Raw genomic sequence first — 11769 nt, 5'->3', positions numbered from 1 at the left:
ATCACAGCCGGCCGGAGAACCACACCCCTATTAAGATGGATAGGATCCCCTCAATTGTGAGTAATTGGAGAATTTCATTTTGTGGGATCTTAGCTATTCAAAACATCTAAGGGTCTAAGATCATTTAGGAACACAAAACCCAAAAATAAACCTAACACATCTGATTATAAATAATAGAAACATTTATTTATTTATTTTTTTTAAAAAAAATAATTGGAGGAGAAGGCACCCATGAGGCGGCCTGCATGAAATCATCCCATAGGTGGCTTGAGGCCACTCGGGCCATGGGGGGGGGGTGTGCGTGCGGCCCGGCAGGGGTGAAGCCTCGCGCCACCCCCAGATCTGCTGGGGGTTGGCCACACAGCCACCCAGCCAGAGAGGCGTGTGCCGCCACCCCAGAGGCCGCCCCAGGTGACCGTGCAGGCTCCCACTAGCTGTAGATTTGGGGATGGCGCGCGGCGTATGGCTAAGGGGTGGCCTGGCGTCATCCAAAGAAAACTATCCCCGAGAGTGTGGCACATCCAAGATCTGAGGGGTGTGAGGCCACCCTTATTAGCGGCCACCCAGAGACCCTAGAGGGTGGGGTACACTAGCCCACGATGGTGACTTTTGGTGAGCCGCCCTTTTTTTTCCATTTTTTTTTTAAATAGTGAATTTTTAATTTAAATTTGGTAAAATCATTGTGATTGTGTTTGTTTGAGTTTGATTGGGCTCTATTTGAGCCGCCCAAGATATGAATCCCCAGGGCAATTAGAAATGAGATTCTCATTTCTCCCTCAAATGGAGGGATCTAGTCTCAGATGGCCCTCCCCATATTTTTTAGTTTATTTTTTATTATTCTATTTTATATCTTTTTTTTAAAAAAATTAAATATTATTTTTATTATTTTACATTATTAATATGAGATAAGTGGTGGTTTGTAGACCCTTGAGCCATTAGGGAATGGAGACTAGAGAATTTTTATGGGCAGTTTGTTGCCTGCTGGGGATCCCCCGTCTGCCATTTTCTTCGTATCTTGTTGCCAAAGGTTTAGCTGGTCAACTTCGAACCAATAACTTGCTAAGTTGTCAAACGCGGAAATTCTTTTTTTTTTTTTTTTGTCTTTTTTTAATCTCTTACAAGGAAAATAACTTCTCCCCTTACAAATACATGAAAGGTCATATAACACATATACAAATAACATAGCAGACTAAAAATTGTGAAGATAGCTTGAGAGGAAATATGTATGTAACAAGACCTCTTTCTCGGTACAAAAAGTTTCCTTCCGAGCTCTCATTGCCGCACCCTGAAGGTCCAAATTCCGGTATTTTGGTAATCCTAGACGAAGAAGCCGAGGCTACTTGTTGTTTCGGATCGTGCAAGACTGATAAGATCAATGACCTACCTTTCCCTCATAACAAAAACCTCACGCTTATGTATTCAACAAGCGATAAAACTTCTTATTTTTACGCAGCCTTAATTCCAGTTTTTAATCAGCCACTATCTTCCAATCGGTACTATGCAATAAAGACACAAGGGAGCCATAAAGGGTATGTTTTTTTTCTGATATCCCACTTGTTAGTTGTTCCTATTCATGGCTGCTTGATCATCTATGACTTCATACCCAAGTTTGAAGTTTGCATTTTGGTCTTGAAAACAATTTTGTGTATGAAATCAAACATAGAAGAAAAGGGCTTCGAAATTACTCTGATGATATCTAGATCCTACCCTCTTACACTTAACCAGACCCTTATAGTGCACTTTTAACTTTGTATATCCGATCCCCCCCGCCCCCCTTCCCAAAAATTCTAATTTATGGTCAAAATGGCCTTGCAGGGAAGCGTATACAAATTCCAAAGAGGAGGACAAGGGAACCTGCTTCTGCTTCAGTTATGTTCGTGATGTGCCACCAAAGCCTTTGGATCCCAACGACGCAGACCAGCAATTTGAGATATTTCGAAAGAGTGGGGGTTTTGTCGTCAAATCCTTATCTCTAGATGGGTTCCCTCCAACTTTCCTCGGAAGAGAAGTGTGGGAAGTGTATACCTCAACTCCCCGCGATTTCCATTTAGGTGACGCACCAGGCGTAGACAATGTCCTCCGTGCTCGCCTTCCAGACTTCAACTTCCCGCTATCGCACAAGAGTTGTCAGCCAGTGGTTGTAGGAAAGTGGTATTCTCCTTTCATGTTTGTTAGGGAAGGACTCCTTCCATTGAAAGATCAAATGCGTAGATCAATGTATTATGAGATCACGCTCGAGCAGAGATGGGAGCGAATGTTCGCATGTGAGCGTGATAATGAAAGCCCAGGCAATGGTGTGGCTGTGGATGCTGTTGTTCAAAGAGAAGTTGTCTCAGTTGCTGGAAGGGAAGCTGCGGATGTAAATGTGGTTGATGGGGTGATGTGGTTTAGGAGCTTCAGCAAAAAGGGAGAAGAAATGATTGCGGGGTTGAGCTTATTGGTCGTTGGGAGAATGAAATGGGAGCAGGAAAGGGTTGGATGGGTTGGGGGGGAAGAGAAGCAAGTTACACTGAAGAGAGTAGAGGAGTTTGGAGGTAATGGGGGGTGGAGGAATTTTGGTTTTTATGTTTTGGTTGAGAGGTTTGTGGTGAAACGAATGGATGGGAGCCTGTTATTAACATATGATTTCAACCACAATCAACAGAGTCGGGGAAAATGGGAGTAAAAGTTCTTGTTGTCTTATAAATTAAAACACTGCAAAATTCAATTACTCTGTTCTCGTGTATGCATTACAAAAGTTGCTTACTTTTCATTTTGTATATGGTTATCGTGTTGTTTACCTAATAAAAGTTTTTTTTTTTTTTTTTGAAAGACTCTAATCAATTCAACTACTCAGATTTATGGTCATTTGGCTTTTTTTTCGAATAGCACTTTTTGCCTTTTAGATATCTCATATCCGGATGTGTTTCAACAAAATTGGATCAGGTTGGATTTCAAACTCACTGTCCCATTAGAAGATCTCACAATTGCTGTATATATTGTTCTTAGTTTCTCCGGTTTCCTTGGAATTTGGTTTGAAGCGAAGTTATATTTCGTTAGTTTCAAATGAATTTTCCATCATGGGCCACAACCACTAACTTTGTTGACTGTAATCCTGCTTAACTTTCAGTTTCCACGTCTTCCTTCAGATTAGGGGTAAGTAGATTAACCGTTTATCACCTACCGATTGCGACCGAACCAACATTAACCGCCTACCGTCATAAGTCAGTTGGTAATCGGCTAAATATTTTTATACCGGCATCGGTTCGGTTCGGTTAATTGGTATAAAACATTTTATTGTCGATTAACTGAATTAACTGACACTAAATATTCTTGGACAATTTATTAGTAGAAGTGTATAACATATGTACGATGGACTCTTATTATGTTAATTAATTGGCCAATTTAAAATATGTTTGGTTCAATAAGCTATTTTAGTCCAAAAAACAATTTAGGCTCCCCTAAAACAATCAATCTTTGATCCAATTTAAAAAGCTCACGGTTAACCAATTAACCGAATCGATTTTAACCAAATTATTCATTTAACCGAAACTTTCGAAATAAATCCTTATCAAAATATAATCGGTGAATTAATTTCGATTACATTATATCATTGAGATAATTTAACAGATAATTTTGGTTAACCGACTGCAAATGATAGGGTGTATGGGCATAAACCAAACTGCAATTGCTACTGCCCCTTATATTACCATGTAAGGCCTTAACAGTTTGAGATTGTCAGACAATGAAATTTAAATAGTCATTTCCTCTTATTTTAAGAAATTTATTGGAGCCAGTCTTGAGAGGCTCTTCATCTCATAATTTTTTGTCATCATATTTGATCGGTGTTAGATTTTCTACTATTGTGCTCTGGTTTGAAATTTTGCCATTACAGGATACTGACAGCAATAGTTATCTTATTATTATTATTTTATAAAAGACAGTAAACTTAAACATAAAACACTCCTTATCCAATTTTGATACAAGTTGTCTCCCGCTGTGAAAGCCCTGACAACGATGTCTTTGCATGTGGGCATGTCATTGTTCTTGTTACTTCACAGGTACAGCATCTTAAATTCATTGGTATTGCTGGATGTTGATTAAAGAGATCCTTCATTGGTTAATGGCTGTTGGTTGGATGCTCTTTTTAACTTTCTTCTACACATTAGGTTGATATTCAAAGGTTGGAAAACCAAAGGATCCATTTCAGAACTTCAAAATATTGCACCATTAAGGACTATTTTGATTTGTTTTGTGCTTATGAGAGAAAACATGTGTAAGCTGAGGGTGATGTCAGCTTGATGCAGATAGTAGCGGTATAATTGTTATGGTGAGGGTTTGATGTGGGCACCTTTTAGGGATATCTTAATGAAACATTATTGTGAAATTGGAAGAAAGCTTTTAAAGTCATGAATTTGATTCAAATGTTTGAGGATAGCCATCAGGATTTAGATCTTAATTTGTTCTTGTATTCCTATTTATCTGGAAATACACATGCCGACACATACATTGATATGACTAGTACAGTGCACAAGTCCCCACATCAAACATTTTAATCACAGTAATCCTAACCACGAAGAAAGGTAATGCCATTTCTTCAATTCATAAGTATGTGCAGGTATGTTTGTAGGAAGAAATCATGTGCTCCTTTTCTTGGAATCAGTGTTTATGCAATAATAAAGTCTTGCTATGCCAAAGTAACTCATCCATTTAGCAATTTTGATTTCTTCATCCATTTAGCAATATTGATTTCTAAATTTACTGAAGATATAGAGTTTTCTCTGTTCAATTGCATTGATATTGCTGAACTAACATCTGAGTCATTAGTGTGAAAGTCCTGACAGGTCATATGTCAGAGTTGAAGAGTAGTTAACCAAAGCTGTACATAATTACATTTATTTGCTCATCTTTCGAATCAGGTTCCACTTGCAATGGATCTCCTTCTAGCTGAGCTCCACAAAGCTTGCATTTACACTGTTCCAAAGCACATAATGTACTCAAACGTGACGTTTATTAACTCAAAGAAGCTATTTATTAATGTTTGGTATCATCAATTCATCATGCTATGCTGATTTTGAGTTTGACGTGGACCATTACAATCTTTCCTTCTTCTTTTCCTTTGTACTTTCCCTTGTACCCTTTTTTCACTTACAATTTTTCGATTGGAATGGTAGATTGTAATTTTTGAACTGAATTGTATTTTAAGTTATGGCTGGCTTAGTAGAGTTTGAAATTGGCTAAATGTCACTTAATTTTCATAATTATTCTTTCAAGTTTTTGACGAAGACAATAAAATACCAAAGTGGAAAGTTTAAATTGCTTGGCCTTCTCTCTTGTTACTGCTGCTCTTGTTTTGGATTCGGCTGTTACTATATGGAATTTAAATTATTTTTTCCTACTTCAGTCGGCATTCAAATCCAAAGAGGCTTATTGTAAGGCTATTGGATACAAAGAAAGAGACGGAAAGATTGAGAGCATCGAGGACTATTTGAGACGGTTAGAGTCCTACATGAAACTGTATGGGGCTCTGATTCAGGTTTGAATCCTATGATCTTTATGTGAAGAGGTGCTTTATTTTTAGTTATGGGCAATTCACAAAAAGCCAGCTTTGTTGATATGGCACTATTGTCACACCTATCTTTAGTCTCTTTATTCATGAAAAACAAAAGCAGCTTATCAACAATGGCTGTTTTGGCGGACGGAAGTAGAGGGCGTCCAGAACGTACATGGTCTGAAAGAAGGTTGGGCATGGATTGCAAGGTTCTTAAACACTCTTCCTGCCAATCGATATACGGCTGTTGCTCTGTATGCGTTCCTGCAAGTAAGTTGAGTCGGTATAGAAACATAATGCACTTTAACAATATAATATTTGAAAACGTTAGAAGTCAAAAAATTGCATGTTTCCACATATGGCAGGCTTTGCTCTCTTCAGAAAATACAAATCTCAGTTAATGAAGATGCTTAGCATCATCTCTGACAACTTTCTGGAAGCGCTGAAAGCACGCGAAGAGCCCAGGTTTAGGGCAACCATCGTCAAGATCCAATCCTACATGGAAGACAAGAGGTTCCTTAAGGAGCCAGAGGGAAGGGGTCTGCAAGGTTCTTTGCTATCTGAGTGTTATGGTGCCAGAGCAAGGTTACCAAGAATCGTATCATCGCCAGCCACCTATTAGATATTCCTAGTATTAAAATTCGAGTTTTATCTCTTTCATCACAGTTGGAGAGAACTCCTCAAGAACGTTGTCCTCAATAATGTTGCATCTGGCTTAGCTATGTGTAATCATCAGAAGGATTCATTTTATTTCCCTAATTATTTGCAGTTTGATTTGCTAATTCCTGATTCGAATTGATGTATATTGCTTGTTTATGTTGCTCCTAAAACACGATCTGCGACTGGAGGCTGGAAGCGCCAGAGATCGGCACAAATGAGCGGCGCGGTCTGAAGGGTGGCTGTAAGGACCAAGCCGGACCGGTGCTGGGATGCCGGCAGAGAGCGGCGGCTAAGGGCCGTTGGCGGTGAGGCAGGGATAGGCGCGGCACTGTGAGGAAGAGACCGGTGTGGTTGGGTGCGGCTGGACGCGGCAAAGAAGGGCGTCGAATGACGGAGAAAAACGCAATTTGAAGCCGGATTTTGAGAGGGTGCCTTGGAGGAAAGTCACCGGAGGCAGAGAACAGGCTGTTTCCTCCTCTCTCTTTTAACGGCAGTACAAGCTGTGGCGTTGGGCTGAGCCGTGGAGGACCGGAGGTGACATGGCAACTGCTGGGCTGTGGGCGGGAATAAAAGTCGGTGGCTGACAGCATTCTCCCCAGTGTTGGCGAAGTCCGGAAGCCGCGGTGTGCAGGAAGCAGCCGTGTACATGGCAAAATAAATAAATTGCGGAAATAAGAAAGTAAAGACAAAAAGATTTTTACGTGGTTGGGTCTATGACTTATATTCACAGATAAAGTCTTAAGGCTGCATTTTGCTTATATTGAATTAATAATTTTACAATACAAATGGTCTTTATTTATAGGAAAAGAGATAATACAAAATAGTATGATTGATAAAATCAAATCAGGTATATTTAATTTTGATTTGATTTTATCAATTACAATCAATTCCCATAACATCACAGTCTCTCCTGGCTCTTTGCATATTGCTGATTTAGTAGTCTTTCCAACTTTCATACATCCAGATTCATTACATGTGCTTCGATACATAGGAAAGAGAAAAATTAATATTGTTTTTTTAATCAATTATCTATAACTCTTACGCAACAATGTTTCTATATTATGTGCTTATGTATGCTTGTGTGGATTTAATTGGTTACATTTTGCTTCCAAGAGCCTTTATTAGACCAAGTAATGTTCTTTCTTGCTGCATCTCTCCACATAATGTTGGTTCGAAGGGCTTCATCTTTCCACATAACTTTTTGTTCAGGTGCTATTTTAATCATATTGCTAATGTAATTATATCACCGGAAACAGCATGATGAACATGCTTATCATTTGAATTATATCCCACGGTTCGAAGCCCTAATTTCAGCCGCAGAGGGAGTATATTAACTGATAAAAATGCTCATCAATGTCACGTAATGCCAAGCAAAAGTTGTTGATCCTGCCGGTGAGTTTAGAGCTTTGATTTTGTTTCTGCTCATTTCTTTTTTTTTTTTCCATTAAAACACGTATCTTGACATATATATATATATATATAAAAGTAAAAAAGAAACGGAGGAGGGAGACCAACCGAGAAGAGAGAAGGGAAGAAGATAAAGAGCGAAGAGAGAGAGCGACCTACATATGCCTAGAAACAGAAGTGAAAGCATGGAAAATAGAAGACCATATCTTACCATGAAAAGGAGATTGGAGGGCAGATATTCTGTGCAGGAAGTTTGAATTTCTGGGTTCAGTCCAATTCCAATTAAGCAGCCCATAGTATTCGTTGAATCCAATGGCTCCTTGCTTAATACAATAACTCCCACCAAGAGTCCACAAGGCCCAATCAAAGTCAAGATCAGCTGCCATAGCCTATAAGCAATTCATGTAGCGGTTGAGAAGTGTATTGTTGCCTCTTAAGCCCGTACCAGACTCGCTGAAAAACAATGGCAACCCTGCTTCCAACAAAAACCCTGCCGATCTCATCATTATGTCCGACACTATCCCACACGCTTCGTTCGCATTCCCATTTTTTCACGTGCTGTCATCTGTAAATCCATACCCGTGCACCTCAAATACTAGCTATCCAGTGAACGTGAGGCTCAGTGGTTGATTCCGGAGGAATACTAGGTTTGTGTCGTAGCTCAGGCCTGAGAGAATCACAATAACATCTGGGTTCGCTGTGTGCACTGCTTCTGCTCCTTTCTGCATGTACTTTCACAAAACTGATCAAATTAACCCAGAGGAAAAAAAAAAAAAAAGGATTATATATGCTTGTATCTACCTATACCAATCATTCACATTCTGTCTGAGGCCTCGGAGCTCGTTCCTTAAGCTCATGCCAACGAAATTGGCAACACATTTAAACATGGTGGCCATTTGGGTTAGCCCCTCAATCCAGATGTCCGGATTGAAATACTTGTCACCAAAGAAACCATTGCCGCCAGTTTCGCTGCAACACCAGCCGGGCTCGCTGATGTGATTGTCTAATATGACCATCAAATTGTTGGCACCAAGATTTGACACCATTGCCTGAGAATATTATAATCCTTGGTTACAAAGTCTGAAAAAAATGCACGCAAATATGTGATGATTTGTGGTGAAACGAATGGATGGGAGCTTGGTATTAACTTATGATTTCAACCATATTAAACAGAGTAGGGGAAAATGGGAGTAAAAGTTCTTGTTGTCTTCTAAATTAAAATGCAGTAAAAATTATAAATTAGAAAAAAAGAACACTGTAAAATTCAATTAGTCTGTCCTTGTTTATGCGTTACAGAAGTTGCTTTTCATTTTGTATTTCGTTAGTGTGTTTTTTTTTTTTTTTTTTTGGAAGACTCAGCCATGTTTTCACTATTTCTTGTCGAATCTTTACTAAATCGACCCTCTCTGTTTCTCTCTTGCTTCCAAACCCAACACAGAAATACAAAACTGTAAATGAAAGAAATAAAAGTGAAAAGAGATATATAATTAGTATTTTAATCATTAAAAGATCAGACATTGAATTCAAACAAATAAAATAATAGTCATGAATTCCTGCAAATCTCTTTATTTCTTATCTGGACCTTGTCAGTCTCTATCCTTTAGCTAGATAGGTGTCACAAATCAATTGTGGACTAGTCCACAAGTTTCTTCGTAACTTGTTGCCAAAGGTTAGGCTGGTCAACTTCGAACCAATAACTTGTCTAAGTTGTCTACTGCAAAAGTTCTTTTTTTAATCTCTCACAAGGAAAATAACTTCTCCCCTTATAAATACATGAAAGTTCATATAACACATACAAATAACATAGCAGACTAGAAATTGTGAAGATAGCTTGAGAGGAAATATGTATGTGACAAGACCTCTTTCTCGGTACAAAAAGTTTCCTTCCGAGCTCTCATTGCCGCCCCCTGAAGGTCCAAATTCCGGTATTTTGGTAATCCTAGACGAAGAAGCCGAGGCTACTTGTTGTTTCGGATCGTGCAAGACTCATGAGATCAAGGACCTACCTTTCCCTCAAAACAAAAACCTCACGCTTCGGTATTCAACAGGCGTTGGCAAGAACGAAGATACTTCTCATTTTTACGCAGCCTTAATTCCAGTTGTTAATCATCCATTATCTTCCAATCGGTACTATGCAGTTAAGACAAGAGGGAGCCATAAAGGGTATGCCTTTTCATGTTTTTTTTAAAAAAAATTTATTTTCTCCAATATTCCACTAGTTTCTAATTTCTATTCATGGCTGCTTGATCATCTGACATCAGACACAAGTTTGAAGTTTTCATTTTGGGTCTTAAAAACAATTTTGTGATATGAAATCAAACATAGAAGAAAAGGGCTTCGAAGTTACTCTGATGATATCTAGATCCTACCCTCTTGGGCGCCGGTGGTGCAAGGCCGGCTCATGCATATATAGGTCAATTAGATCATAGATGACGAATTGACTACATATATCATCTAAGGCTCTTAATTTGAAAGGATATATATATTTTTTACCAATTGTGTTTCTTAATCTGTTTTTTAACATTAAAGAATCATATTTTTTTTTATTAATATAATTTAAAAAGTATGTAAAAAGCATATGCTATTAAAAAAAATATTTATATATTTCTTACCTGTTATGGTATATATGACACTTTTAAAGATTGAATTATAACAATTTAACATGCTAAAAATTTTCAAACTAGAGCATAACTCACTTTCTGTTTATATTTATTTTTTCTCTTATTTTCTTTTATCATTTATAATCTTTTGCTTCATGGTTCTAGCATTATTTATATGTTAAATTTGCTATAAGAAGCCGTTGATTTTAGTTATCATTGTTAGTCACTAAACTTTGTATATCCCCCCCCCCAAAAAAAATTATAATTTATGTTGAAAATGGCCTTGCAGGGAAGCATATGCAAATTCCAAAGAGGAGGACAAGGGAAGCTGCTTCTGCTTCAGTTATGTTCGTGATGTGCCACCAAAGCCTTTGGATCCCAACGACGCAGACCAGCAATTTGAGATATTTCGAAAGCGTGGGGGTTTTGTCGCCAAATCCTTATCTCTAGATGGGTTCCCTCCAACTTTCCTCGGAAGAGAAGGGTGGAATGTGAGTACCTCAACTCCCCGCGATTTCCATTTAGGTGACGCACCAGGCCTAGACAATGCCCTCCGTGCTCGCCTTCCAGACTTCAACTTCCCGCTATCGCACAAGAGTTGTCAGCCAGTGGTTGTAGGAAAGTGGTATTCTCCTTTCATGTTTGTTAGGGAAGGAGCATTGAAAAATCAAATGCGTAGATCAATGTATTACGAGATCACGCTCGAGCAGAGATGGGAGCGAATGTTCGCATGTGAACATGATAATGAAAGCCAAGGTAATGGTGTGGCTGTGGATGCTGTTGTTCAAAGAGAAGTTGTCTCAGTTGCTGGAAGGGAAGCTGCGGATGTAAATGTGGTTGACGGGGTGATGTGGTTTAGGAGCTTCAGCGAAAAGGGAGAAGAAATGAGTGCGGGGTTGAGCTTACTGGTCGTTGAGAGAATGAAGTGGGAGCAGGAAAGGGTTGGATGGGTTGGGGGGGAAGAGAAGCAAGTGACACTGAAGAGAGTAGAGGAGTTTGGAGGTAATGAGGGGTGGAGGAATTTTGGTTTTTATGTTTTGGTTGAGAGGTTTGTGGTGAAACGAATGGATGGGAGCCTGGTATTAACATATGATTTCAACCACATTCAACAGAGTAGGGGAAAATGGGAGTAAAAGTTCTTGTTGTCTTCTAAATTAAAACACTGCAAAATTCAGTTACTCTGTTCTCGTGTATGCATTACAAAAGTTGCTTACTTTTCATTTTGTATATGGTTATTGACTTATTGTGTTGTTTACCTAATAAAAGTTTTATTTTTTCTTTTGGAAGACTCTAATCAATTCAACTACTCAGATTTATGGTCATTTGGCTTCTTTTTTTTCGAATAGCACTTTTGGCCTTTTAGATATCTCATATCCGGATGTGTTTCAACAAAATTCGATCAGGTTGGATTTCAAATTCACTGTCCCATTACAAGATCTCACAATTGCTGTATATATTGTTCTTAGTTTCTCCAGTTTCCTTGGAATTTGGTTTGAAGCTAAGTTATATTTTGTTAGCTTCAAATGAATTTTCCATCATGGGCCACAACCATTAACTTTGTTGACTGTAATC

General features: G+C 38.7%; 3 protein-coding genes across 3 annotated transcripts in view; all 3 read left to right on the top strand.

Annotated features, from left to right (window-relative positions):
- The window catches only part of LOC132178404 (uncharacterized), a 3465-nt gene extending 800 nt beyond the window's left edge, over positions 1-2665 (top strand). The window contains exons 2-3 of the mRNA XM_059590845.1: positions 1189-1529; positions 1816-2665. Coding sequence (XP_059446828.1) covers positions 1189-1529; positions 1816-2665 — 1191 coding nt within the window. The remainder of the gene's footprint in view (positions 1-1188; positions 1530-1815) is intronic.
- Positions 2666-5682: 3017 nt separating this feature from the next.
- Positions 5683-6393, top strand: LOC132176905 (mRNA export factor GLE1-like). The gene is made up of 2 exons (XM_059589066.1): positions 5683-5800; positions 5896-6393. Exons 1-2 carry the CDS (start codon positions 5728-5730, stop codon positions 6150-6152), a joined length of 330 nt encoding a protein of 109 aa, XP_059445049.1. The 5' UTR covers positions 5683-5727; the 3' UTR covers positions 6153-6393.
- Positions 6394-9409: 3016 nt separating this feature from the next.
- LOC132179537 (uncharacterized) lies at positions 9410-11378 on the top strand. The gene is made up of 2 exons (XM_059592270.1): positions 9410-9760; positions 10487-11378. The coding sequence occupies exons 1-2, from the start codon at positions 9441-9443 to the stop codon at positions 11328-11330; spliced, it is 1164 nt and encodes a 387-aa protein (XP_059448253.1). The 5' UTR covers positions 9410-9440; the 3' UTR covers positions 11331-11378.
- Positions 11379-11769: the final 391 nt, after the last annotated feature.

Source organism: Corylus avellana, chromosome ca4 (genome assembly GCF_901000735.1).
Source record: "Corylus avellana chromosome ca4, CavTom2PMs-1.0".
Taxonomy (NCBI): Eukaryota; Viridiplantae; Streptophyta; class Magnoliopsida; order Fagales; family Betulaceae; genus Corylus; species Corylus avellana.
The sequence above is the reverse complement of the archived record's forward strand: the minus strand, read 5'-3'. Positions and strand labels throughout refer to the sequence as shown.